Here is a 27,963-nt window from a genome sequence, read left to right as displayed (position 1 = left end):
AGGGTGAATCTCAGCAGGACAGAGGAAGAAATCTTCTGGATATCCCTTGGGCAGAGTCAGGCAGTGCTGGCAGAAGGCAGGGATATACCCTGGCTGAAATGCCCATTGCTGTGCTCAGGAAAACATCATTGGTGTAAAATCCATTTCTGAGCCCCGGGAAAGGCAGCAGAAGGCCCTCAAACCACCTAACAGCCATTCAGTGGACTAAATTCCACACAGTCATCAGGGAGTGCTCATGCACAGCCATCCCCCTCAGCTCAGGGACCCCCGCTCCCCACCTCAATCACACCCTCCAGCACTGGAAGTGCTCCCCAGCCTGTGGCATCACTGGAGAGACACTTGGAGACTCCCAGCTGAAGTTAATCCCACCTCACGGGACAGGTGTGGGAGGTAAAGCAATTTAGACCCACAAAGAGATCCCAGGGCTTCATAATTAGATTCTTAATTAGGTAGTTGCTCATTAGCCTCCCCCAAATTTTCCTACAGCCCTGGGTGAATGAGACAAGGATCTAGGGGTGCTGACTGTGCTCTCGGTGCCTGCTGCCACCACCCCTTGGTCCCCTCAGCCCCCCTGGACACCCCATCAGTGCCAGCACAGGCGTCCCTGAACCCCCCCAGCCCTGGCCTGCAGCCACCTCAGCTGCCCCGTGAGCAGCTCGTCCTGCCCAGGCTCACACCCCCCCACAGGCAGGAGCTGCTTTCTGCTGCCAAATAAGTTTTGGGTTGGGTTGGTTTGTTTGCTTTTTTATTATTGAACCAGCACGGCAGTGGTCGCCCACTGTCCCCCAGCGCTCGCTGGCGGCCGCAGAGCACAGTAACAGTGAACAAACCCGTCACCCTCAGCAGAAGAACCCCCTCCCCTCTGGAGCAAGCCGAGGATTATTTACACCTGGTGGTCCCTCCACAGCAGCTGTGCACAGCCTGGGTACACACAGAGAGATTTTTCCCCGCCCAATACAGTTCAAGAGACAAATTGTCCAGTGATTTGTTTGCGTTTGTACAAGTTACAAAGTTGGTAAACATTAAGTTTAAACTCAGGGTTTGGAATAGTTTAGTGTGAGTTCCTCCTGGATTGCACAACCGCAGCTGACAGCACCAGGAGGTGCTGTCAGACCCTGCTGTGAGATTTTGGGGATGCCTCAGTGGGGAGAACGAGGGCCAGAGGGGGAAGCACCACAACCTAGAGGAGCAGCAGCTCCTCCTTTTCCAAAACCACACTCCCCTGGGTCAACATCTGAGCAGGTAAAGCGGGGCCATCCCTCTGCAGCCCCCCAGCTCTGGGGGGATCCCCACCAAGCCCCTCTGGGCCTCCTGCACACACACTGCCAGCTCATTGATTGACACGACTTAATTAGAGCAGCAGGAGGATGCTCTGCTCCTGCACCACAGCAAGGGGGCTCAGAGCTCCCCAGTGGGAGCTGCTGCTGCTCCAGTGCTCTCTTCAGAGTCCCTCCATCATCCCTGTCCCTGCTGCTGCCAGCGACAGGCAGCTCCAGGAGGGGCTGGGGTGTGTGTGGGGAAACCCAGCAGTGGAGACACAGCAAGACAGAGAGTGGCAAAACCAAGCAGTGCTGTGGCCAAGGGTGGGGCTGAGCTCTCAACAAGGGGGCCTCTCCCAAGAGTAGGATCCCACTGGAGCAAAACCCACCTGTCCTGGCCTCAGCTGGTCTCCTCCATCCCCGGGCTGCTCCCCCAGCCTGGGGCAGGCGGGATGGGACATGGCACAGCGAGGGCCTGAGCTCCTGCACAGAGCTGGGAATAGCAGCAATGTTGTCACATTCCCCCACTGAGGACCGATGCCCAAGGATCCCACTGAGCAGGAGGGAGGCTTCAGGAGCCCTGCAGCATCTCGGTGTCACCAGTGTCACCCCAGCACCTTCACGTGCTCCCAGGCCAGCACCATCCCCTCCTGCACACACTGCCCTGCCCAGCAGCTGGTGGGGAACATCTGCCCACCCACCCATCCAGCAGACACAAACCCTGTAAGGGCTGGAAGAACCTCACCAATACCTTCCAGCTCTTCTGCCACGCTCATGGCACAGCCTCAGGCATTGCTGTGCTTTGGGCTCCAGCCCCTCACCTCACACACATAGAAAACAGTGGAAACATGGAAAACGCCTCGGGGGCTGGCACTGAGGGGTGGGACAGGCTCTTCTCTCTCCATCCCACAGTTTTGGGTGCTGCCCGTGCTGCTGGTGAATGCTGCCCGTGGCTAACACGGAGTGACACGCAGCCCTGCCCAGCTGGGGCAGACACACGGCGGCTCTGCAGCTCCTGGCTGGAGCCCGTGGCCCTTCCTGCTGTCCCAACACCGAGTGCCAGCGATGAGAGACCCCAGTGCCACCCAGCACCTCTGTCCCTGTGTGCTGCACGACCACTGGTGAGAGCAGCTGTGGCAAAGCCTCCACTGCCCTTCTCTCACCCCTCTGGCCACGTCTGGGTCACTGGCAGGGTCTGTGGTGCCACTCTGCAGCCACCGGCACCCAGCGCCTTCCTGGACATGTGGAGACACCAAGCAGCACACAGTATTGCTACTGTGCCAAGTGGGAACTTTATTCTTTGTTGTGGTTGGGGTTTTTTCCGCTATTTTTTCCGAATCAGCTACGGAGGCGGCTTTGAAGATGGGTCAGATCTGGAAAATTCTTTTTTTTCCCAGCAGAATCTGCAACATTTTAATAGCGTTTTGCCCAGAGATCAGCTCTGTGAGTTTGTACAGCTCAGAGCCACGGAGACACCAGCAGCAATAACCTGGGAACGCAAAGACTTTTTCCACATCGTTTGTGCATTGTCTCGGATTTTTTTCTTTAAAAAAAAAAAAAAAAAAAAAAGCACAACAGAAAAGACACAAACATTGATGAACATTTAAAAACCTGTACATTGTAAAAAAACGAAACAAAAAATAAAACCCAACAGAAAAAAAAAAAACCAAAACAACAAAACAAACCCCAAACAAACAACAAACACCATCATTCTCTTGCTTTGAAATCAGAATCAACCTGGGAACGTTGCAGGGGGAAAAGAAAGATCCACGGGGAAGGTGACGGCGCCTGAGCCCGCGGGGCTGCCGGAGGCGGCGGGGCTGGGCCGGGCTGGGGCTCCTCTAGCGTATAGAATGCAAAGCATTTAATACATTTTCTTTTTTTTTTTCTTTTTTTTCTTTTTTTTTTTTTTTGCCATTTGTTTTCCCCCCAGAGCGAGAAAGCGGAAGTGAATGAAAAAAAGTCTAATATTTTTGTTCTTTAACCATGTAACTGCAGATATGAGCCAACGTCATGGAATGAAAAAAATAATGTAAAGTAGAGCATTCGTGTGTATCACAAAAATACAATAAAAACTTTTTTTAAACTTTTTTTTCCTTTTTTTTTTTTTTTTTTAAAGTTTCCTGTGAACTCCCTGCCACGCTGGCCTCCTGCCCACTGTGCCCCTGCCCTGGCCAGCTTGGAGGGCTCTGGAGAATCAAAGTCTACAACCAGCAAAGGTGTGTGTAACGGGGGGCCCTGCAACCATGGCAAGATTTTTGTTTGGTTTTTTTTTTTAAACTAAGTACATACATTCTCCTGACTCCCAGATAACTCTGATGGATCATTGTTACCTTCTTTTTTTTTTTTTTAACCCTTCCATACAATGGACAAATGCATCAAAGCCTGCATGTAAGAACAGAACCTCTTTTACAGCATGTAATACTGCGTTTTAAGTCCTTCCTTGCGTAAAATATTGACATAATTCACTGAAGGTATCAAAAATATACCCTGTAGACCAATACAATTTACAATTGCCTTTTCTCACCATTCAGAAAACAATGCACTTAAAGCAACCGAGCCCCTCGGCGGGCAGCGTGTGAGCCAGCCCGGGGACATCCCTGCCCGCTCCGGGTGACCCGGGATTGCTTCCATCCAAGGGACCAGGATTTTTTGTAGTATTTTTTTTAAGAAACAGCTCCTCACTCCCTCCCCTGCCCGCTCCTCCCAGCCACGTTCGAGGCGTGTCGTCGCGGGGCTGCCACGTCTGGTGACACGGCAGTGCCGGGCACCCAGCCCGGGGATCAGCCAGGGCACCGACCCGGGCCGCTCCGGCCCGTTCCACCGCTCAGCCGTTCTCCTTCTGGTTGTTTTTCTTTTTCCAATCTTTTCTTTAACCCGCTCGAGGTTCTGCAATTCTGAGGCACATCCCCATGGCCGGGTCCGGGGGAGCATCTCCCACCGCCCGCTGCCAACTCCGCAGGAGCAGCCCGCGGCCCCCGCCCGGCGCCGCCAGAGCGTCCGAGCGGCCCGGACGGACACACGGACACACGGACACACGGCCGCTCTCGGTCCCTCTCAGCGCGGGGGTCACTGCCCAGCACGGCTGCCAAGATTGAAGATGGGTTCCTTGGGTTTTGTCTCGTTAAGGCTTTTTTTTTTTTTCTCTTTTCTTTATCAGAACGAAGAGGATGCAGAAATTTCCAGATGTTGAGAAAGGGAAAAAAAATAACCCAAACAAAAATTAAAATTTAAAAAAAAAAAAATCCCCCACCATTTTGGCTGGCTGGGAGGGAAGGAAAAAAAAAATTAAAAAAAAGGAAAAGGGGAAAATGAAATAATAGCTCTGCTCCTGCATCTTCGCTCGTGAGAGCCGGCGGGGCCGGGGTGGTGGGCGCTGGCCCCGGGTGTGTCCCGCTCGCTCCCCGTGCCCCGGGTTTGGTCGCCGTCTCCCTGCCCCTGGCTCCTCTCATTCACTGTCCGAAAGGGTTTCGTACTGGGAGCAGAGCAGGGGCTTGGGCTCCTCGTCCCACGTGTGGTGCTGGCTGCCGGGGGCGCCCTGCAGCAGCGGCGCGCTGGGGGCCGCCGTCACCACCCCGCTGGGGAGCCGCATGGTGAGCGGGTTGTAGGGGAACGGCGTCGAACCTGCGAGGGACGAGAAGCACAGAGTGAGTCAGCACCGGGGGGTGGCTGCTCCCGCTCCCCCGAACCTCCCCACAGCCTGCGGGGTGGCACGGCCACCCTGGGGACCCCGAGCCCTACCTGCGGAGGAGGGCCTGTCCTCCCAGACGCGGTTGGTGAGCGGAGTCCTGCGGTTGCAGTCGCCCTCCGAGTGCACCGAGGACACGGAGGGCGGCCGCTCGCCCGAGGACAGACCCGGCGCAGGGGACTTGGCCTTGCGGCTGTTGGGTCTGGCAGCGATCTTTGGCTTCCCCCCTCCTCCTGCAAAGAGAGGCACCCGCTCGTCACCCGGCTCGTCGTGACAGGGCTTGGGGAGGGGCTGCGGGGTCCCAGCGCTTCCCTTGGAGGAGCTTTGCAAAAATGGCTCGTGGCGGGAGGAAGGCAGCGGCCGCAGGAGGGTTCTGCCTCCTCCTGCTGCTCCACTTTGAGGGTTGATGCCACCGGCAGTCCCGGGGAGGGACCAGGGGCAGGACAGGCTCTGGGGCTTTGGCTGCTTCCCCGCAGGATCTGCTCCTGAGCCGGCTCGGGGCTCAGCCCACGGCCGTGGCTCACGAAGGGAGCTCCGTGTGCCGCCCCGCATGCACGGGCAGCCCGCAGCGACCCCCAGGAGCTGCGTGGGCGCTGGAGCCCTGAGCACACCCCCGTCCTCATGGTTTGCATGGCCAGGATGGTCTTTCGTCCCTGGGGATGTTTAGGCAGTTTTTAAAAGGTTTGCAGCCACAAGGGCCTCTGCCGGGCAGGTGAGCCCAGATAAAGCAGGGGAGCTCCGCAAGGGGGAGGGATGGATGGGCTCTGCATCCCACCCACCTGCCCAGCAGCAGGCAGCCTCCACCGGGCACGGCTGGAAGAAGCTGCTGGCTTCATGCAGGAGCCAGAAAAGCTTTTCTGCAAAAGGCTTTAGAGTGCCTGGTGGTAGCTGACCCAGAGAGGTGTGAGCTGACCTGGAGCAAGGTGCACGTGTGCACCCAGGATCTACTCCTGAGCCAGGGGCTCTGTGCCTGGATTCCCGAGGGTGATCCCTGGCAGTGGGGTCATGCTCTGTGCAGGGCACTTGCATGAGGCACTCTGCCCTTGTGTGGGGGGCACAAAAGCTTCCTCCATGGTCCCCCTCCTCCCTCCCTCTCTTAACTGGGGATTTGCACAACCACCCTCTCATCTCTGCTCAAGTCTCCCCAAAGCTGAGCAGACCCCACCATGGGGCTCTGCAAGCCCCGCCAGGGCCCATGGGGCAGCTCACCCCCAGCTCTCCTCTCTTGTCATCCCCCAGGCATCACTTTTAGCTCCCTTACAATCTCCCTTTTGTTCCAGGCACTTCCAGATCCCACTCCCTCATCCCAGGTTGGATTCTGCCCTGACACACCCAGAGACTGGAGTGGGGAGGGAAATGCCACCCTGCCCTGTGTCCTCCACACCAGCCCTTCTCAGCACCTTCCCCTATTTTGGCCCCACTGGGGGTTTACAGACAGGTGGGGCTGGCTATTCATGTTTATGCCTTTGATTTTTTGGGTGGGTGGGGGGGGGTCTTCCACCCTCATAAAGTTTTCCGTTGTGTAAAAAAAATACAAGAAGAGATTAAAACCCAACAAATAGGGAAAGGAGCAAGTCAGTGGTTTAGAGAAAGCAACAGCACCTTTAGAGACTATTAAATTAACATCAAACAGGATTAATCAGCAGATCCACAAAGCTCAAAGCTGGGGGAGGGAGGGGAGAAAAGAAAACCAAAATGAACAAAAATGGGGAAGGGGGGAATAAATCCCCCTGTAAATGGGGAGATAAAAAGGCTGAGAATTAATAACACAGAGAGAGTGAAGGTGGAGAGGGCTGCAGACCTGGCAAGGAGCGCACGTCCTCGTTTCGTCCATCAGCAGGAGTTATGGGCATAGCAGCGGGCAGGCTTGCACTGGCATTCAGAGAGTTAAAAGCATTGGCACTGAGAGGTGAGCGCTCTTCCCACTGCTCGTCATATTTACCCATTAGGGCTTTCCTAATTATTGCCTCCAACCCCATGTTGGTACTGGAATTCTCTTGGACCGACTGGCTCCTACAACTGATTAGCCCTGGGAGATACGGGAGAGGGAGGAGAGAGGGGACGGGAGATGGGGGGGAGCCAAATGAGAAGAAAGATAGGGGGAATGGGGAAAGGGGGAGAAAGGAGACAAGGGAGAAGGGAAGAAACAAACAGTCAGCACATTCTCGCAAAGCAACAAACTTTGTCATCTTGTTCTTTAAAGCGCTGCGATGCACCCGTCCTCCTCCTCCTCCCCCCGCTCCATCCCGCCCCGGGGCTGGCGGTGGGACGGATGGGACTCACTCTGGGATCTGGCTTTTGGGAAGGTTCCCCGGGGCCAGGGGCTGGGCAGAAGGGTTTGTCACTGAGCCCCAGGGAGCATTTGCGAGGAGCAGGGGCTGCGCTCCTGACCCAGCCAGGCTCGGCACGGGGGCAGGAGGAAAGGGATGGATGTGGGGTCCATATGCACACACAGCAAAAGTCAGTGTGCCAGGGATTTGGAGGCTGGGGCTGTTTCCCATAAAGGAAATCAGGGAAGGAAGAAGGAGTACCCCACAAAAACACTTGATGAGAAAGACATGCCTGGGGTGACAGGATGCAGGCAGCCCCCAGAGCCGCCTGCATGGGTCGGGCTACATCGGGAGAGGGGAGCGTCCTGCTGTCCCTCCTCGAGCTCTGCAAGCCCCCTGCCCCCGTCCCCGTTTGTCCCCAGGCCGGGTCCCCATGGGGCCCAGTCCCCCGGGCTGGGCTGAGGCTGTGGGACAGGATGCAGAGGCGAAGTGTCCGCGTGGGTGTGAGTCTCAAGCCATGCAGTTATGGAGCAGCACCGCACAGGGACCAGAGGCTCGGCCACCGTCATTCCCGGGGTGGCAGTTACAGGGAACAAGCAAGGGCAAAATACAGACATAGAACTGCCAGGCCCCCCAGCTGAGCCCAGCCTGGGGTGTTCGTTCTGGGATCCCTGCCCCTCTGCTTGGAAAGGGGCAGATCCCAGGTTCCCGTAAACCTGGTCTGAACATTTGCCTTGCTGTAGAAACAGGCAGAGTCTGTGCTGGTCCCCCCTAGCCAAAACTGACCCTCAAATCTCGTCTGCCAGGGCCTTTCAGGTCCTATCTGGCTGCACTTGCTCACCCCAGCAGCTGATGCCAGCTCAATTCTTCTCCCAGACTCATTTCCACTGGCAAGCAGTCCTACACCACTGGCCCTCCCATGGTACCAAACCCCTGCCCGCAACACCTCCTGTCCTAGGCTGTGGAAAACCTGCTGTTCTCCTACTTAAAAACTAACAACTGAAGGCATTCCTGCTGTAGGACAGCATTAATCCTTAATCAATTAAGTAGCAATTAGTATTCCTCAGTGGGGATTCACTCCATTCGGGAGCCCACCAGGACATGTTGCAGGTGGCCACAGAGTGACAGCTTCCCACTGTCATTCCCCCTGGGGCTGGCCCTGGGCCTGAGCACTCCCCCAATGCCCAGGAAACACCTCCTCCTGTCCCAGCACCCCTTATCTCCCTTTTTGTCCTCATCATTGCCACTTTGCCCAGCACAGGGTGCTGCTCTTGCCCCAGTCTGCTTTTGCAACTGGCTCCTGTCCAGCCCACAGTGACACAGACCCCACTGCCACCCTCACATTCCCCTTGGCCACTGCCCTGCCACCCACCCCCAGGTGAGCACAAGGTCCCACCAAGAGCAAGGTGCTCTCTCCAGGTGTGAGGTCCACCTTGCCAAGATGCTTTAACCCTCTGATGGCATCAGATGGCCAGCCCCTGCTTGACCTTTAACCTCTCCTCCAACTCTGCCAGGCTTTCCAAGGAATTACACTGCCCTTTCTCCAACCCAACAGCAAGGAGTTACGGTGTGTCCCGAGGCTTCTCCCTCCCAAAAACTGTTACACTTGGTCTTAAGGGAAACCAGAACAAAGGAGATGCTTAAATCTACTGAGCCTCCTGCTCTCCATAGCTGTAAGCCCTGTGGGAAACGAGGTATGTGGGGAGTTACCTGCTCCGGTAATCGCTGGCATGTTGAAAATCTCTGTCCCAGGCTGCCCCACATCTGGAGAAAGACAAAGAAGCTCTTCAGTACGGAGAGCAGCACATGCAGGTTAGTGGCTGGCAGGACGTGCTGTGACAAGACTCCCATCTCAGTGTCACAGCAGCCCAGCTGTCCTGGCACAGGGGTGGGACTGTGGGTGCTGGCTGGGACCAGGAGTAACCCCCAGTGCCTTTGGGAGATCCACAGTGGGCACCTTCACCAGGTGGGAAAGGGCAAGAAAGCAGAGCCCTGAAAGCCAGGGCAATGTCTGTGCTCAGGGCTGGCCTCCCTCCCTTCCTCCCTCCTGCCCTTGGGATTAACAAGCTCCACGAAGCCAAACCCTCTCTCCTGCCTATGGGATTTTCAAAGGCTCAATGCCCCCTATCCATGGAGCAGGTCTGGGCAGTGGAGAGGGCGAGGAGGAGGAGAAGAAATGTTAAATCAATATTTTCCCTCTTAGCTGAGCTGTTTGACTTGGATATTGCTTTCCTTAGAATAACAGAAATTCTCATCAAATAAGAGGCATATCCAATTTCTATATATTTTTTCTTGATAAGGGAAAGTGTGGAAGGTCAGGGGGTTCAGCCACACGTCCCCAAAGGGGCATAACAATACTGTTGGCTCATGGTAACATCATCCAGGAGACGAGACAGCTCGGTCCCTCTTATCCAATGCAGCTGTTGTAAGATGGATTCAAATTGAATTAGTATTGACTGTATAATACTGGGCTAAATTAAATTATGATCCTATCTACTCTATTAGCGGTTAATGAATGAACGGGCTGAATTTCTAATCTGAGCCAGCCTGGTTAGTTTTACAGAGCTGCACCAATATTGATGTAGGGCTTAAAGTAAGGTTGGGGGGAGATGCATCTCAAGGAGGAAGGATTCAGCTTGGCTGGCCAGTCATTAAAATATCAATTGCTCTTAAGTGTCTTCCATGCTCAGCTCATTATTTCCTTCCTACTGAGGTTATCTGGTTCGGGTGGGATTGACAGCCCCAGAGCACAGAGACTGGGCTGGGAAATCTCCCACTGCCTCCCCAGATACACAGTCACTGCTGGCACCAGCACACAGCATTCTAGGAAACTTTTGGACCTTGTACTTCACAGAATCACAGATTATTCTGAGTTGGAAGGGACCCACAAGGACCATCGAGTCTGACTCTTCAGTGCAGACAGAGCTGTCTGGGAGCTCCCAGCCCTTTCACACAGCAGCACCCATTCCCAAATCTCCTCTGCTTCATTTGTCCTCGAGGCTTTTCCTCCCCTGGTGCCCTGTGTTTTTCTCCCCACAGGTTCTTACTGTACTCTGTCTCGTTTTTGTTGGTCGTGCTGAGCTTCTTGATGATCTCCTGCTTCTTGGACTTCACCATGGCAGAGTTGCTTTCGGTCAGCTTGCTGAAGAAAGCTGGACGCTGAGTGTTGTTTCCTGGGGACTTGGACCCCATCCTGCAGAGCAGAAGACCATTGGAAACCTCTGCAACGTCCACTGCACAAAGTCCTCCCTACAGAGCCTCCTCCCTCAGTGTGACAGCTCACGACCAGGCTGGGAGCTCCTGGTACTCAGCATCTCCAACCTCTGTCCCTATCCCAGCGATACAGGAACCCCGTGGTGTTGAACAGCCGTGACAAACGCAGCCCCCTGGGATGGGACACAGCTCTGGGCAGCAAGGAGAGCAGCCCGGGCCAGGCCATGTGCGGGGACATCCCCACCCCGGGCGCACCTCTGGTCCATGGGCTCTCCCTCGCGGAACAGGACGGGGTACGGGGCGCTCTTGGCGTGCTCCGCTTCTCCCGCGCCGTCTGCTGGAGACACCGGCTCGATGCAGCTGTCCGGGCCCGCCGCCGCCTTGCCCTGCTCCGGGGACCTGGGCAGCAAGGGGACAATGCCATCAGCTCACTGTGACAGCCCCTGTCCCTGCGCAGCAGCTCGGGGTGGGAGGCGGAGGAGGATTCCTGGTGCTGCTCAGCAGGGAGAGCGTGGTTTGGGCAGAGAGAGCTGGGCTGAGCCAAGCCCTGACCCCCAGAGTGGGACAGCTGAGCCACCCCAACACAGCAGCCAGGAGGGACCTGCTGGGGCAGGGACACACGGATCCCTGTGGAGGGGATTAACCTGTGACATTAACCTCTTGGAGACGCTGCTTTTGATTCTCTGTGTTTGTGAACACAGCGGAGGCAGAAGCTGCCACCGCCCCTCCTTGTCAGGGCCACACAGGAGCAGGGTGGCTGCAGGAGGGGGCTGGAGCTGGGGCAGCTTGGAGAGGATCTCAACTGGCCCCTGATGCCTGCCCGTGGCCAGAGCCTGGGAGACAGCCCGGCCCGAGTCTGTGAGGAATTCCTCACAGTGAGTTCTGGGAATTCACGTCTTTGTTCTTTCTGTGGTTTCTCATTTTTCCCCAGTTTTTTTCATCACTGGGTGGTCAGGGCTGGGCCCTTTTCCTTCATGTTATAAAGCCAACTACAGGACCAGGCAGAGCTGGGAAGAACAATCCCATTTACTGACAAGGCACCACTCATTCCTGGATACTTCTGGGTGGGTGTTTGGGTGGGAAAACAGACCCATTTTTTAATTCCATACAACAGCAATCAGACCTGTCTTGTAGCAGCAAGGGGATTTGAAAGTGACTTTAAAACAAATACAGGTGGTGCCTGAAATGAACAATTGCAGTTGTCAGGGCACCTGTGTCTCATAAACTTCTGATTCACTGTGAAAGGTGAAGATAAAATTAACTTTGAACCAATGGAAAACATGTTGCTTCAGGTTTTTTGGAATCAGCTGGTCAGGGACTGACAACAGTGACAGGACAAGAGGCAACAGGCACAAACCAAACACATGAAATTCCATCCCAAAACAAGAAAACCCTTTTTTCCTTGGTAGGAGTGCTGAAATGCTGGGAACAGGTTGGCCAGAGAGGTGCTGTCTCCAACAGTGGAGATACTCTGAACCCAACCAGCCATGACCCAGGACAACCTGCTCAAGAGGTCACTGCTGGGCTGGATGATCTCAAGAGATCCCTTCCCACCCAAACTATCCTGTGACACCAGCCAGGTTGGGAAGGGAATTATGGACTCTTGGGGGGCCTAAACAGCATCTCTAGGACAACAGGGGTGGCAAGAGGGGGGAAACATGCCCAGATGAGAAAGGGAATCCCCACAGCACCAAACCTGGGACAGCAATGCCAAACTCCAATCTAACCCCCGGTGCAACCCCTCACCGCAGTGCCAGGTAGCCAAGGGCACCCACCCCGACCTCCCCCGAGCCACCTGAGCTCAGGGTGGCCCCAGCCCACCCGTGGCAGCCCGAGCCCACCCGTGGCAGCCCCAGCCCACCGTGGCAGCCCCAGCCCACCCGTGGCAGCCCCAGCCCACCGTGGCAGCCCCAGCCCACCCGTGGCAGCCCCAGCCCACCTCTTTCCGCCCTCGCTGTGCGGGGAGATGCGCGAGGCCGCCGCGTGCTCCTGCTGCGGCAGGAAGGCGTCGCTGGGCGTGCGGCGCAGGTCCAGCACCGGGCAGGCTGCCCCGGGGAAGGAGTACACGGGCGCCTGGATGTGCGAGTTGAGCTGCTGCGGGTGGTGGCGCGTGTAGTCCTGCGTGATGACCTCCTGCAGAAGGAACCAGGGGCAGAAGTGGAGCTGCTTTCTGTGGGCTTGATATTTTTGGGGCTTAAGAGATTTTAGCCTGCTGGTAACTGCTAACTCCTTTCCCAAGGGGAAAGTTTCTTAGGAAAGCTTCTTCCCAAAACGATCTTGGCAAAACAACTATCTTTTCTTAAAACAATCTTTCTCCAGGTGGTGTTTGCCTTTCTGGTTCTCAGAGAAAAACATTTTGGCCATTTCTCTAGTTTGACAAATGGGACTGGGGAAGTGTCAGTCTTGTTCACCAATCATGTTAAGTCTGTATCAGAACACCTTATAAAATTGGACAATTAAAGTTTTTTTATGCCTTTTTTGCCTTCTGAAATATTTGGGGTCTTTCATCTTTTGTTCGTGTCCTATAGCGACAGGTTTAGACCTTTGCCTTGCTGGGCCCAACTAAGAGGGTGAGCAGGAGGGAAATGAGCTGATTTGTCCCTGCAGGTGGAACTTCTGCCTCCTGTCCTCAACAGCTTTTTGTGATGGGCTTCTTGGGGACACAAACACCTGGGCTGAACACTTGTGATGCCTCCTGCTCTGCAGCCCCCAGCTAGAGGAGCTGAGGTCTCCAGCATCACTCCCAGGCCACCCCCACCAGACAGGCTTCCCTGAGCTCCTCCCTCCTCCCTGGAGCCCGGCAGGAAGGGGCTGGAGGTGGATGGGGTTGTTCCTTACGCTGATGTGCTGGGCCAGCGTGACCACGCGCTGGTTCATGCCCTTGATGCCCTGGCTGGACTGCAGGGGCTGGCACTGGGGGCCGTCGGGCTGCCGCAGGTGCTGCAGGTGGGCTTCAGGAGCCGAGCCCTTCAGTGAGCCTGGGGGCACCGAGAGGAGAGCAGCAATGAGTGACATCTGTATCCCCTTCTTCTCCATCCCAGCACTGGAGCACAGCCAGCCTGGGCTCTCCCGTGCCAGCCCCTGTTCTCACCTTGCTGCTTCTGCCTCAGGTCGTGTTCCCCGTGTCCCTTCTCTGTGTCCTGCAGCAGCTTGGCCCCCTTCTCGTGGGACAGGCTGGGTGAGCTCACAGGGCTCACTGCTTCCATCCGCTCTGGGCTGTAGCCTCCATGAAAGCCTGAGGAAATGGAAGGGATTTAAAACCAGGAGCTCACTTAGCTTTTCCTTAGCACTCTTGCATCATTGCTTGTGGGTAGAGACACACATCCAGTGAAAAGGGGGAAAAAAGAGATGAGGGAAGACCTAGCAGGTCACACTGCAGGGCCACCTCTGATGTCCAGCAGTGGTGGTGGCTGCACAAGAGGTCTCCAAGTGCATTACAAAGCAAAACCCCAAGCCCAGAATTGGGGACGCCAGGACCTGGGAGTTGAAAAGTGGAAAGTGAGACCCTGGAGGTCCCAGATGCCACTCCAGAGACAGTGAACTCACAAACCACAGGGGCAAAATTTGACCATTCTCTGCTTTTTAACACTTTGCACAGACTCGTAGAACTATTTAGGCTGCAAAGACCTCTAAGCTCATTGAGTTCAACCACGAACCTACCACTGAAAATCCACCAAGTCTAAACAAGCCTCTGCACAGACTGGAAGAGCATCAAAGCAGGCAGAGCTGCTGCAACTTGAAGATGGGGTCCCACCAAATCCCCACAAGCTGCCTGTTGCTTCTGCACACTAGTGGGAGCCTGGATGAATACTCTGGGTAAAGGTTGGTCCCATCAAGAATAATCCAGACCCTGAAATCCGGCCCCCTCCCTGCAGTTTCCATTGGAATAACTAATCCCAGTGCTTTTGTGTCTTACACAAGATTCCTATTAGGTGGTTCTTGTGGTCTGCTCTGGAAATGAGCACGGCTGTGCTGAGTGATCCCAGGACAGGCACGGTGCCCACCTTGGGCAGCGTCAAGCACCAGGACCCTGAGGGAGGTCACCCCGAGCACAGGGATTCCAGCCAAGCTGAGACCCAGAAAAGCCCACAGAGACCCTGCAGCTCATGTCTGATGGCCAGCAGCTTTGTCACGCTCACAGTCCCAGTTCTCTGCTCTGCTCGTTTGATTTATTACCCACAACTGCTCCTTACAGACTGCCTGGGAATTTCTAAGGATGGGGAAATCAAAATTAGCAAACGGCTATTGTCTGTAAAAAGCAATACCAGGAACTGGACAACATTTGCAAAACAGGACTTGCCAACTGGGAAAACTAAAAGAGGGTGGGAGAAGGGAAGATCCTTAAAACACGCAAAAATAAAGAAGTCTGGAATAATGGCCAGGAAGCTGAGGGACAAGCACACTCGGGGAACTGATGGAGCCAATATCCAAAATGTGCAAGTAAAATAAGAAATAATGAAATAAAATGGGTGTCAGGCCACAGCTCTCTCACCTCTGCCCTTCAATTTCTGACAATCCCTAGTGGAGCTGTTACTCAGCCAGCCTCTTTCTTGCTGCCCCTTACCACAGGACATTTGGTGCATGATAATCACATCCATAAATCTGCCCGCTGTCGTGGTGGTCTTACCGAGTGCTCGGAGCTCCTGCTCCTGCATGGAGAAGCGTTTACTTTGACTCTTTTCTCTGCTGTGCTGCTCGGAGCCTGAGGACGCGTGCTGCTGGTCCAGAGGGTGGTGGTGCTGCTGGCTTTTCCCCTGTCCTCTGCCGTAGTGATGAGAGGAACCAGGCGCGGAGGCGGGCAGAGATCTCGGCTCCATGGCTTTGATGGGCGAAGGCGACTGCTCGAGGCCGGCCCCGCTGGGCAGCTTTGAGGTGTAGACGTTGTTGTCAGTCTGGGCTCGCTCTGCCTTGGCCTCCCGTGCCCTGGACGCCTCCTTCTGCAGGATGGCCGGGTCCAGCGGGGCCGCGTAGGCGTCGGCCGCGCCCAGGGAGGAGCGCAGCGCCGAGGCCGAGGGGAAGGCGGCGGAGCGGATCGGCGACGTGGTGGTGGTGGAGGAGGACCTGCGAGGAAAATGAAGACGAGGCCAAGATGAGAGAAGCACGTGGAGAAAGGGGAATGATGTTACCAGAGGCTCAGTTTTCAGCCTGGCCCGGCTGAGCTCCTTACAGGCCTCCTGAGCGTATTGTTGGGCCACGCAGGGCCAGTGAGGAGGGCTGGGATGGAGCCTGGAGTAACTGGCCACAGGCTATTGGGCCTGACTGCATTGACTGGAGAACATAAAACCCATGGACACATCCCAGAGACCTTGATAACTCCACCACCAGGCAATCTTCAGCAAGAGCAGCAATACCTGTGTTTGGGCACAGGCACACTCCTACTTGCTCTCCTGGCAGCAGGAAAAGCAAAAGGATTGGGGCACCAAAATGTGCCTCTCCCCATCACACCTTCCCTGAAAGCCCCAACCCTGCTCCCCCTGAGACTGAAGGGAAAACAACTCTCACTCCTTCCTCTCAGAGATGCTCATTAATGAAGTGCTGGTGCAGGCAAGCATTGGAAACCACAGTGGGGGGAACGTACCGCAGGACGGAAGGGGTGGGGGTCTCCGAGGAGATGATCTTCATGCTCGTGTTGTGGAGCACGCTGGGGCGCTGCTGGATGGTCTCGTGGGTGCGGGGGGAGACGGGAGAGTGCTGGTGGCTGTGGGAGTGGGAGGACGAGCGGCTGCTGGACTGCTCCGTACCTGGGGAGAGCGCAAGGAAGGGCTGCTTTAGCTCTCTGTCCAACAGCCCTAATCCCACCTCCATCCAGCACGGGTCCCAGGGTGGAGGATGGACTCCTCCCCAGCCTACCTGGTCTCCAGATGGGCGCATGCTCCACTGTGGTGGAGGCTAGGATGGATTTTTCACGCTCCCTCTCTCGTTCGCGCTCCCGCTCCCGTTCCCGCTCGGACACGGACGATCCCGACTGTTTGGTCATGTGCGTGGGCCCTCCTAAAACCCAACCAAAAGGCAGTGAGAGGGCTGCAGACACAGCAATTCCCCCCGGGAATGCTGCCTGCTCTTCACATCGCTGTGTCTGCAGAGCAGATAAGGAATGACTCCATCCAAGGTCACCTGGAGCAGGACAGACAAAAACCGGCGCGACAAAACCCAGACAAATCATGGAATATCTGTCCTGGAGTCGTCCCCATGGTATGACCTTCCACAGAGCTGTTTGCTTTGGGGAAGGGGGAAAAATAAGAAAGACAAAACAAGCAGGAAGAGAGAGAGTCAGACCCTGAGTGAGAACTATTTTGGGATCTCCCAAACTGTCCCAGCATGCTGAGCCCACAGCCTTGAATTGGTTACAAGCACCCTGGTCAAAAAAGCGACCTCCAGCATTACCTGGAGAGAGCGGGGAGCTGCTGTGCCGGCTGCCGAAGGTCTGGGGGGGTCCAGGGATGTAGGTGATGCGGTCCATGGTGGTGGCAGAGGTGCCTGGGGTAGGGGGCACGAGGACAGGCAGGTGTGGCACTTGGGACAGGTCGATGATGCCTGGAGAGAGAAGCGAGAGGACTGTCAGGACAATGCCGTGCTGGAGCTGGCAGTGCCAGCCTGACCCAGCCTCCTCTCCCATCCTGCTCCCAAACCCCTGGGGAGTGCAGTGTTGGGAGGACCTGCTGCATAGTTGAGGGCGAGGGAGGGCTCCCGGGGCGACAGCCCGCGCAGCATGTCCGCCCGCTGCGCCATGGCCGTGGCTGCGGCGTTGTGGTGCATCTGCTGCGACGTGATGTAGTCGTTGATGATGGTCTGGCGGTTCTCCATGGCCGCCGTGTCCGGGTAGCCCCGGATGAGGTACGGGGGGTACAGGTGTGGGTACGTGGGGCTCGGAGCCAGGTGCCTTGGCAGGTAGTAAGCAGCAGCTGGGAGAGAAAAGGATGCGGATGTGAAGCGCCGAACTCAGGCTTTTGGAGCATAGGAAGGAGAATAACAGACAGCACCCCTGGCCAAGGTACCTGCTTCCAGCTGGATGCCCCTGGGGATGGCGGCGGGGTCGAAAGGCAGCGGGATGTGCCCTCGGTACAGATCGACGCCGCTGACGCCGCGCAGCAGGTGCTCGTACGGGGAGATGGGGTGGTGGTGCTCGGGCACGGGGGCGTGCGGAGACTTGGAGTTGGTGAGCTCTCTCGACGTGGGGGTGATCTTTCTGTCCTGGGACACCGGCTTCCCAGCAGTGATGCTCCCTGCAGAGGGCAGAAGGAAATGAGTCAGAGAATGAGAACTGAGGCCAAGCTGTGTCCCTGAGGGATGCCTCTGGCCAAGCATGTCCCACAGGGACAATCGCAGCTACTCTGAACTCGAGGGACCTTTCCCTCCTCCCTGCACTGCCATGCCCTCTTACACCACCAAGGTCGAGGTGAGCCAAGTCCCAGCTGCCCCCTGGGAGAGAGGCCTTTCCCAAAAATCCCTCCACCCCAGCACATCTGTGCATTCACCCAGGCCTGCACAAGCAAACAGTGGTGCAGCCTTCCTGCCACGCTCTCCAGCACAAGGAGGTCACTGCTGGTGTTAGTGAGAAGTGTGAACATCTCCCACCCAGTGTCCCAAGCACCACTTTCCTGCCCACCTATGGAAAGGTGCTGTGGGCCACTGCTGGGACAGGGAGGACACTTCTGAAACACAAATGGCTTCACCAGCTTTGGCCCATGTCTCCCTTTGGTTACCCTGGTGCAGGTGAGATGCCCTCACTTCAACAGTGTGAGCACCCCCAGGGAGGGCGCTGAGCCCCAGCTGTCCCTGGCAGCCACCCCAGAGCTGTGAGTCACCCACAGGCGTGGGCTCCTGGGAAGAACGGGTTCAACAGGCACCTGCTGGGAACCTCCCGGGCAGGTGGGGTCAGCAGGCACCTCCTGTTCACCTCAGCTGCTCAGTTAGAGATTTTACCATCACATAAAAGGTTTGCCAAGTACCCTCGTGCTGCCGTGGCGTGGATTCCCGTGTGGAGACCGGAGACCCTCTGTGCAGGTGGCTGCTGAAGGCCGTGCTGTGTCCTGCCTGGTGGTCCTCATAGCCCAGGGCGCTTTGGTGGGGCTTGCCCGGCTCGGGGACAATCACAGGAGCCCCTCTGGCGATGGAGCCACCCGAGTTTGTCACAGGGCTTGGCCTGTTTTTCAGGCTCTCTTCGTAAGCTCTTTCCAGATTCCTCGGGTCTTGGATGACATCCAGAGAGTGCACGGAGTGGAAAGTCCTGCCGGGGCTGCCGATGATGGAGCGCACATCGTGCTTTTTGGTACTCGAGGAGGAAGAGCTGCTGTCGTACTTCAGGGGGGTACCCTGGGGACAGGAGGCACAAGGGACATCAAAGGGGCCCGGAACAGAAGGAACCCAGTGACTGCATCCCACTGAGTTAGAACAGGACTCAGGATGCCTCGTTCAGTGGGTCAGTACACAAAGTTTTCTCAGTCCAACAGCCATGGGCAGAGCAGAGATAACCACTCAGCACAGGGCAGGGTGGAGGGCCCATCCTGCAAGTCTTGTTGTGCTCCAACACGACGATGATGAGTCACTGCCGAGGGCTGGCTGTGCCCATCACGCCTCTCTCCTACACACACTGTGAAATGGGACAGGACTGCAAGGTGCCATGGGAACCCTGCAAATATTTGGAGGCCAACAGGAGGTAGCATGCCATGTTCCATCCTGACTACTGGCCCTGCTGGGTTGCCACTTGCCCATGAAGGGAGGAGACCAAGTTTACGTGCACCCAGAGTCACAAACGCTGAGGGCACTGGGTTGACTCTGTCATTGAAAAAGAGGCAAATGGGTCCCCTTCTGATTACACATCTAGATGGATCATTGCTTTCTAAACGTGCCAGGTGTTCCCTGGGTTTTGTATTTATCTGCGGGGAAGGATTATAGGATGGCTTGGATTGGAAGGGATTCCTTCAAAGGATGGGGCAGGATAACCTGTACCCAAGCAGAGCGTCAGTTCTCAGCAGTGATGCAACACAAAGCTGTCCCTGCTCTCCTTTTACCTTGGGAATGGCTCCTGGGATCTGTGCAAGGGCAGCAGTCTGAGCAGGACTGACCTCACCCACTGCTCTCTCCACACTCACCTGCGTGATGGAACCTTCCTTGAGGGGCCTGGTCAGGGAGATGTCTGGTGTGCGCCTCAGCTCCTCCCGGGGGATCTCATGGATTGATCTTCCTGCTTCCTTCACTGTGGCTACCAGGTCTTCATGGGCTGATTTCATTTTCAGAGGAGTCAGATCGTGAGATCTGACCTTGTAGGCATCAGATAAGTCCCTTGGTGGAGTGTTTTCCCTCTTGAGCTGTTTGGCTTCTCTTCTGAGGTAGTCCTCATGGGCCTCCACATAGGACCGAGGTATTCCTGCAACCCCCAAGCAGATGATGGATGCAGAGGGTGACTCCCCAGGCAGACCCTGGACTCCCAGTCCCTGTGCAGATGCTCACTTCTAGGGGGTCTCTAGTTAACTCATGTAACTCAGGGACTGGTACCCAACTGAGCCCACAGAGCAGCTACACCGCTAATGCAGCTGGTCCACCTCACATCTACCACCACTTTCTACACCCACTTCACACTAATTTCAACCTGCTTCATGCCAATCACTGACAACTTTGTCCCTGGCTTTGGCAGAACTTAGGTTGGTAGAAGCTGAGCAAGACTGAAAATCTCTCTGGGCACAAAGCAGAGGCTGCAAAGATCTGCAGCTGGACCTTGCCGTGCCCATCCTTGCTTCCCCCATCCCACCCTGACGATGAGAACAAGGGGCCATGCACGTGAGATGCCTCCCCTGTCCGTGCCCACCCTGTGCTCGCAGGCCTCACCTTGTGTAATGGAGCCTCGCATGTGATGCTGCTCCTTTAGGTTATGGGGACTGTGTCGGTCTGGAGGGATCGCTCGGCCCATGAGACCTGGAAGAGATCCACGAGGCAAAGTCAGGCTGTGACACAGGAATTGCTTTACAATGAATACATGACACTGTTACCAGGGATGCCTAGCACAACAAGGATAAATACCAAAAATTTCTAAATTATTTATTTTTTCCCTTTTTACAAATAAGCTTTTTTTTTTTTTTTTGTACTCCTGGAGCTGATCTGTCAGGACAAACACTCAAGGCAAACGAACCAGTCTACATTCTGGTTTTTTTCCCATGCTGGTCAGATGCTCTCCTGTTGGGATACCAGCTAACCACTGCCAGAACACTGGCACAGGAAGATGCATCGCGTAGACAGGAGATGAGATCTCCACAGGCCCCTAACATAACCCAGGTGAAAGGTTTCCTCCAGCCCCACCTTCAATGCTGGTAGATAAGGTATCACGGGCTGATAAGCCCCGGCTGATCCTCCCCTCCATCATATCATAGGTCCGCTTGGTTCCTGTGGTCTCATGGGAAGCTCCCGAGCTCCTGCTGTCTTCTTTGGGACACTGAGAAGCAGCAACTCCACCTGTGGGAGGGAACACCGAGAGGCACAGGAAGTCAGCAGGGGCCAGGAGAGGGTGTTTACTGCTGTTTGTGTGCGTTGCTGGGGGGTCAGGTCCCATCCCAGCATCAGCCACCGCTATGTGGTGCCAGAAACATCGCACGGGATTGGCTTCCAGGAAATTCAGCTGCTGTTTTCTCCCCTCCCTGCCTGCCTCAGACTCCAGATCTGTGCCTCCCTCTTGGGTTGGAGCATCCACCCTGTTGTGTCCCATCCCCTCCCTCCCTGGTGAGGCCATCCCGTGGGCAGCAGGACAGCCCTGAGCCAGTGGGAGCAGCTGCAGTTCCACTGAACTTGGCTTTTGGGTCTGGGGAGTTTTGGTTTTTTTCCCTGTTTGTTTTGATTTTTGCTAGACACCTACTGTTTGGGATCTTGGCCAGCCTTAACATTTGCCGAGACACTCCCTGGGTGAGAAAACCAGGGAAAACGGAGGAGAAGCAAAGCTGAGAACGATTCCTTTGAAACAGCACTGAGCACATTTAGGAACTGGGAGAGATGGTGCAAAGCAGAACTGATGGAGTGAGTGCTAGAGTGAGGAGAGACCACTGGCTGCCCCCTGATCCAAGCTGGAGCAGGGACACAAGCAGTGGACACCTGTCCTGAGCTCCAGCCCCACCAGCAGCACAGCCCTGCCCGTGCCAGGCAGCATCACACCCACCCCGGGCAATGGGCACCCATCATGTGCAGCGAGCTGTGGATTCAGCAGCTTCTGATCCAGCTCAGTGCCTCGGGTTTATGCCACAAGCTCCAAACAGGATGTCAGCTAGGAGAGACAAACGCCTCTGCCCATCATCCCCGGCCAGGCTGCCCTTGCCAAGGATTGCCAGTGCCCTGATCCTCCTCTTTGTGGGCAGAGAAGGTGGTTGTACAATTAGAGAAAGCAGAAAAGTTAAAAACATTCATTCTATTGTGGACAATCAGGAACAAAACTCCTCCTTGGCAAAACCAGTAATTAATAAAATGGGATTATTACAACTTCACACCCACTGTTGGTTTCCGCAATCAGCACCCACTCAATCCACAAAGTGTTTGGGGCTGTGTGTGGGGAAACAAGAGGGGGTCCGTGCCTGAGCCTTTGCTTCAGCTCCATTTGACAGGAGAAATCCGGGGGTGACATTCAGAATCAGCCAAGCACCACGTGGGTGATGTGCCTGCACCCTGTCATCAAGGCACATCTGCTGCCACCAGCCCTTGTGCAGGAGGGGCCGTGCTCCCAGGCACCCTTTGTACCACCGGGAAGCAGGGGGAGGGCGCGAGGGAGAAGAGAGACTAAACAGAAAGAAAACCATTCCAAACCCACATCTCTCGCCTTGCAGAAGCCATCAGCAATCATATGCAGGATGAGAATAACCAATCTAGCACAATTCAGCTCACACATGCTACAGGATCTCGTCTCATTACAGCTCTTTTATTTTAAGCACCCTCATGACACTAAAGAATTTGCAATTTTTTTTCTGCTTGCCAAAATTCATAATCACCAACAGTTTCAGTTTTCTTATTTAATTTTTTTTTTTTAACTCTTCTGTTCCTGGGCTGCTCAGCCTCACCAGGATCTACAGGGAGAAGGAACGAGGCAGGGCTGGCAGGACTGCAGCAGCTCACAGGATCCCTTGGGACGTGATAAACGCTATCAAGTGTGTAAAAAGCTGCTGGGGAGAGGAAGAAATTAATTCCTCATCTGTGTCCATGGGGGGTAGCATGAGAGGTGATGGACACAGGCTGCAGCCAAGGAGACTCGGGCTGACACAAACAACAGGGGAGTTTGGTCTGCAGCTCTCCCTCCCTGCCTGGAGTGGGATCCCAGCTCTGGGCAGCCCTCCCTGCCAGGAGCCCTCCCCACCTCTCCCTGCTGATGCCATTTCTGAGATCAGCCTCGTTCGACCCCCAGCCTGGGCAGGGGTGACTAAAATAGCTTCTTGCACAAACAAGTCCTGAAACACTTCCTGAGTCCTCCCCGGCCCAAGCCTTGCCAACTGTCCCAAAGGGCATCCAGACACAAGTCTTCCATGGTGACATTTCTTATCTGGGCTAGAGTTGACAGTGGCCTCGGGGGGACACGCTGTGAGCCAGTTTCCATGTGGCAGGCCAGAGGCACAGCACAGAGCCCTGTCCTGAAAGGGCCCTGCAGTCCCAGGACACACACAAAGGTGACATCAGCTTGAGAGTTGTCCCCATGGCCTGACCTGAACCCTCTGCCTCCAGGCCTGGATAAGACACTCCAGCCTGTGATGAAATGAGTTGCCTACACTTGTGGGCATGAGGAAAGGAACTTCTGTGGGACACACTGCCTGCAGCACTGCCCACAGGGCCCAGGCTGCCAGGCAGGCTGGAATGGATGCTGTGCCCCAGGGAGGGAGCAGAGGGCTCAGGCAGCACAGCAGCTTGCCAGAGACTCCTACTGAGGCAGCTGAGGTTGGGATCAGCTCCTCAGTCATCTCCAAACTCAACTGAGAAGGGAGGTGACACATGAGGACGGCCATCCCTGTGCGCACACCAGTGCTTTACCCCGAGAGGATTCAGGGCTGCAGCATCTCTAAGTCAGCTCTTCCTGACTACAGGTGCAAGCCCGGAGGAGTCCAGCTCCACAAGAGAGACGCCTGACCCAGCACAGTGAAAGGCAAGAATGGAGCTGTTCCCAGCCTCACTGGAGAGCAACACCTGCTTATCTCCATCGGGAGGCACCGGGACACACCGAGCAGCTTTGATGGCCAGAGCTGTGACGGGCTGAGCAGGCGCAGAGCAGGCAGGAGCAGCTGCTGACCACCTGCTGCTACCACTAATGCAGCAAGGCACCGCCGCAGCTCCCGAGGAAAAGCGTTCCTGTGCTGTGGGGGAGCAGCAGCAGCCAACACATCCCCAGACAGGCTCCTCGTGGGATGCAGGAATGGCTGCACCACCTCCAACAGCTCTGGAAAAACTCACCAGACACTGAGGCTGGGTGCAGGAGGGTTCCTGCAGGGCAGCCCCGTGCTGGAAAAGCCTCACAGTGCCCGAATCAATGCAGGGGAGAATCTGACATCCAAATAAACCTTTACGCTGAACTACCTGACTTGCCTCCATCTTGCAGGTTTTTGAGTCCACCTTGGCCCAAGAGCTTCTTTTCAACAGTGATAATGTTTTCAATCAGTTCCCCTCCAGCACAGGCTGCTAGGGATGAAGGCAACACCTTCCTATCTGGTCCTCTCCCCTTCCCTGTTTCCCAAAATTATTGCAACCCTGCCTGCCACCTCTAAGACAAGATAACCACACAGGACAGACAGACACAGGGCACCAGGGTGGGAAGGGAGAGAAACGCTGGAAGCAAAGATATGAGGCTGGCCTGTTGTACTTTGTCAGCTTTTCCTCAAATAGCTCCCAAGCCCCAGCACAGTGGCACAAACCCCTAAAAAGGCAGAGAGGATGAGGACTTACCCTCATAGGACAGCACGTGGCCCTTCTTCCCTTCGTAGATGACATGTCCTTTGGGCACGGCATCCTCCCTCGCCTTCTCTGCTCTGCTGGGGCTGTCTTCTCCAATTATCCTGGTAATGGTTCCTTTGTACAGCACTTCTGCCGGGGTGCCCTTGGAAAGCCACCAAGATCCATATTTAACAGTGTCACAACCAATTAAGCAAACGCCGTGCGGGGACAGGCTGTTCCTCGCGGGAAGCTGAGCGCAGGGAGCACACCCGGCCTCCGCTTCCTGACGCAGCCAACAGCGAGGGACCTGCAGCTTAATTATTGATGAGAATGATAACGAGGAGCGGTAAAAAGGTACGTGATCTGTGTGAGGCTGCTGGGAAGAGGCAGGGGATGAGGAGAGCACAGACCTCCAGAACAGGAGGACACGCAGCTCTCACACCCTGTGTGTTTTGGAGGAAGCTGCCTGGCCTGCTCCCTCTCGCCAGGTTTGGGGGACAGGGCTGGTGCTCCCCTGGGGACACCTTAGTGACAGCAGGCACTGCTCCAGTATTAGCTTTTTCCCTATTTGCCTGGCTTGGCACAGGAGCCACAGAGATGTCCTGCCCACCCAGGCACATCTGCTGGCAGCAGCGTGACCTTCAGTGAGCCGCCTGCGTGCGGGAGCTGGCGGCGCGCCCGGGCGAGAGGCAGCGACAACGAAACCGGTCCCGGAGCAGCTCCGGGAGCAGAGCCTGCCTTAGCTCTCCAACAGGAGCAGCAGCAGGCTCCCCACACACACCAGTGTGAACTGAAACCTCTCCTTTGGCACAGGCAGACACAGCTCACAGCACCTGCCCCCCGAATTCCCTTCACAACACGCGGAGCTGGATGTCCCTGAGGAGTCGCTGGTGATTAGCGCCCTTCTGCCACGCTAACCTGTCAGTGCCAGTTGGGAACAGCCACCATGAGGTGACAGCCCCCTTCCCCATCTCTGGGACGGCACAGGGACGCTGTCAGAGTGACACTCCTGACTGACACCTGCCTTCTCAGCTCATTTAACCCCGGCAAGCCCTGGGACTGCTCTGCTGCCTGGGGGAAGCCTCAGGGACGCGATGCCCTCGCCAGCTTTGCTGGTGCTTCCAGGTTGTGCCACTCAGGCTCCTTCCCCACTCCTGCCTGGGGGTGCCCCTGCTCTTTACCAAGCCCTCAGAGTAGCAGCAATTCCCAGAGGGCAGGACATGCCAGCGTGTGGGTTCAGTGCTCTGCTCATCCACCCTTGCAGTGGAGCTGGGCACTGGCAATGGCTCTCCCAGCCCCAGGTAAGTCACCTCCCTCCTGCAGACGTGCTCCAAGGGGATGTGAAAGCAAGCGATGACAGATGGCTTCAGAGCAGAGAGCACATATTCAAAATCTGCTTCCTGTGAACTGGATGACTAATCTGAGATCAAGTATCAGCCCTGGTACCAGGAGCTGCTGCCAGAACAGGGGGCTCCTTCTCCCCAGCAGGAGCAGAGGGAGGCTCTGGAGAGGCTCCAGGAGAGCCAGGCAATGCCCTGGGTCTGGGCTTGGTGCCTTAATCCCAAGCCAAACAAAGGAATCTGGATGGATACATTAGCTGGCTGGATTCACTAACTGGATGCAAAACAGCGCCTCAACAAACTCTGCTGATCTCCTCAACTGGCACATGGTGCTCAAGGTCCTTCATGCCCACCCACTGCTGCCCACAGCTGCTGCAGGAGCATCTGGGAGGATGGAGCAAGTGTTTGCTCTGATGGGTTATTTACAGCCCCTGAGCACCCACTCCTGGCAGTTGTTGGACACAGGGCACCAGGCAAGCTAAGCCTTTGCTCTGGGCCAGGATTCAGGATCACGTCCCCAGGGCCAAAGTGAACGTGGTTATCCTCCTTGAAGAAGGCAGGCAAAAATTGGAGCCTGAATGTCTTTAAATATCTGAATGATGGCCAGATAAAATCCCCACGGGAAACAGATTTTTTTTTTTTACTGCTCTCTGCTCTGTTACCAGATGAGCAATAACTCACACTGCAAGAAACTATCGCCCGCTTGCCAGCTGCTCTTCTGAAGATGGATGGTGGAGATTAAGGCCAAAGTATCTTCCTGCTGAAGAGCCTTTGGGCAGGACCCCCAGCACAGCACACTCAGCCCTGGCAGGAGCTCTCGCTACCTTACCTGCCCCTCACAGCCTCCTCCCTCCTCCACCTGGCCTGGGCCCTCCACCCATCTCCTTTCCTCTGCTGCACTTTCTTGCCCTGGCAAGACGATTTTGCCAGAGCCATTTATGGCTGCTTTTGCCTCTGCTCTCAATAGCTACAAAAGGCAAAGCTGGGTTTAAAGGTAAGGCTGCATTGCTGTTTGTTGGGCTCTGCTCTTCTGCAGTCCTCACTCATGGGACACCACCCAGGCCATCCCAAGAGGGGCTCAGTGGAGTGGGAGCATCCCAGAGCTGCTGCACATCCCTGTCCTGCACACCCAGAGTGCCCCACAACCCCCCAGTGCCCATGTCCAGCACCCAGGGGAGACAAGGGACCTACGTGTGTGATGGACCCTCGGTAGGTGATGGGCGACTCCGGGGGGGGTCTGGATGTGGGAGTTCCTTTGGTGATGCTTCCTCCCGAGGCAGAGCTGAGGGAAGTACCTGTAGGACACAAAACCCGTGAGCTGGGGGCTGGATTTGCTGTTCAGCACAAAACCCGTGGGGCTGAGAGTACAATGCAGGATTTGACCCAGTCTCTAGCAAGCTGTGGTACAGGAGGGGACACCCTCTGAGTGTGCAATCCCCAGCCTTGCAGAGCCCTTTGTACCAAGTCTCTTGAGCAACTCATCCCTGAGTGAGTGTGGGGTGGAGAGCAGGTAAAATATAGGTATTTTGAGGCTATCAGCTCCCTGCTGTCTTTGTGGAGATGCCAGGCAGATTTATGAGCCTGGGAGAAAGCACAGCCTGGCTCAGCCTCTCCTGATGTGATCAGAACAGATCTGTGGTGAGATGCAGCTCAGGGTGCCTTGAGCTCATTCACACAGATCTGTCCTGGGTAGGAGCCAGCCCACCACACTCAGGCTCCTGACTTATCTTACTGGGGGGTTCACAAACCAGAACTTGCACTAAAAAACAACAACTTTGCATTTATTTTCTTCTGCCTGGTTAACAGGGAAAGAAACCCATGAAGGCTGTGTTTAACCAAAATGGGGTTCCTGTCCAGCTACAGCAGCAACAATGAGGAGCATGAAAATGCCAATTAATATAATTTAAACAGGTCTTGCTTTGTGTTAAGCAACAGATTTTCAGGTGCCTCTTGAACACAAAACCTCCAGCAGAATCAACACCTGAGGCCTTGATTTTGGGAAGGTGGAGAAAAGGGACAAAGAGACCCCTTTGGCTGGGCACAGAAGTCAAACCTGAGATCAGCAGGCAGCTGCAGCCAGTGTGGCATTCAGCAGTGCCAGCATCCCTCCCTCCCTCCCTCCCCACACGCGCCCGCCGCTCCGGGCCCTCACCCCGCAGGATGGAGCCCTCCTGGGACGGCTGCAGAACCAGACTTTCTGGCTGGCTGGCCTGGCTTCTAGGAGAAAGTTGTTCCTGCTTTACTCCAGGAAAAGGCACTGGAAAACACAAACCATGTATCAGCGCAGGTGCAGGACATGAGGCCACAGCCCT

The 27,963-nt window shown here is 55.7% G+C and overlaps 1 protein-coding gene across 13 annotated transcripts in view; it reads right to left on the bottom strand.

Moving 5' to 3' along the window:
• Positions 1 to 2,857: 2,857 nt before the first annotated feature.
• Positions 2,858 to 27,963, bottom strand: part of NCOR2 (nuclear receptor corepressor 2) — a 226,047-nt gene continuing 200,941 nt past the window's right edge. For 9 of the 13 annotated variants that reach the window (XM_063416136.1, XM_063416131.1, XM_063416135.1 and 6 more), the window contains 22 exons: positions 27,804 to 27,908; positions 26,843 to 26,946; positions 24,324 to 24,474; positions 20,724 to 20,876; positions 20,256 to 20,342; positions 19,523 to 19,797; positions 18,380 to 18,743; positions 17,426 to 17,653; positions 17,087 to 17,332; positions 16,815 to 16,964; positions 16,281 to 16,421; positions 16,009 to 16,171; positions 15,058 to 15,491; positions 13,522 to 13,665; positions 13,269 to 13,408; positions 12,370 to 12,563; positions 10,686 to 10,829; positions 10,265 to 10,410; positions 8,928 to 8,981; positions 6,749 to 6,976; positions 5,001 to 5,180; positions 2,858 to 4,883 (listed from right to left, as the gene is read on the bottom strand). In XM_063416136.1, coding sequence (XP_063272206.1) covers positions 4,708 to 4,883; positions 5,001 to 5,180; positions 6,749 to 6,976; positions 8,928 to 8,981; positions 10,265 to 10,410; positions 10,686 to 10,829; positions 12,370 to 12,563; positions 13,269 to 13,408; positions 13,522 to 13,665; positions 15,058 to 15,491; positions 16,009 to 16,171; positions 16,281 to 16,421; positions 16,815 to 16,964; positions 17,087 to 17,332; positions 17,426 to 17,653; positions 18,380 to 18,743; positions 19,523 to 19,797; positions 20,256 to 20,342; positions 20,724 to 20,876; positions 24,324 to 24,474; positions 26,843 to 26,946; positions 27,804 to 27,908 — 4,007 coding nt within the window. In that variant the 3' untranslated portion in view covers positions 2,858 to 4,707. The remainder of the gene's footprint in view (positions 4,884 to 5,000; positions 5,181 to 6,748; positions 6,977 to 8,927; positions 8,982 to 10,264; positions 10,411 to 10,685; positions 10,830 to 12,369; positions 12,564 to 13,268; positions 13,409 to 13,521; positions 13,666 to 15,057; positions 15,492 to 16,008; positions 16,172 to 16,280; positions 16,422 to 16,814; positions 16,965 to 17,086; positions 17,333 to 17,425; positions 17,654 to 18,379; positions 18,744 to 19,522; positions 19,798 to 20,255; positions 20,343 to 20,723; positions 20,877 to 24,323; positions 24,475 to 26,842; positions 26,947 to 27,803; positions 27,909 to 27,963) is intronic. The other 4 variants (XM_063416140.1, XM_063416144.1, XM_063416145.1 and 1 more) reach the window with 2 other exon arrangements.

Source organism: Prinia subflava, chromosome 19 (genome assembly GCF_021018805.1).
Source record: "Prinia subflava isolate CZ2003 ecotype Zambia chromosome 19, Cam_Psub_1.2, whole genome shotgun sequence".
In the NCBI taxonomy this organism is placed as follows: domain Eukaryota; kingdom Metazoa; phylum Chordata; class Aves; order Passeriformes; family Cisticolidae; genus Prinia; species Prinia subflava.
This window is presented reverse-complemented; position numbering and strand designations above follow the sequence as displayed.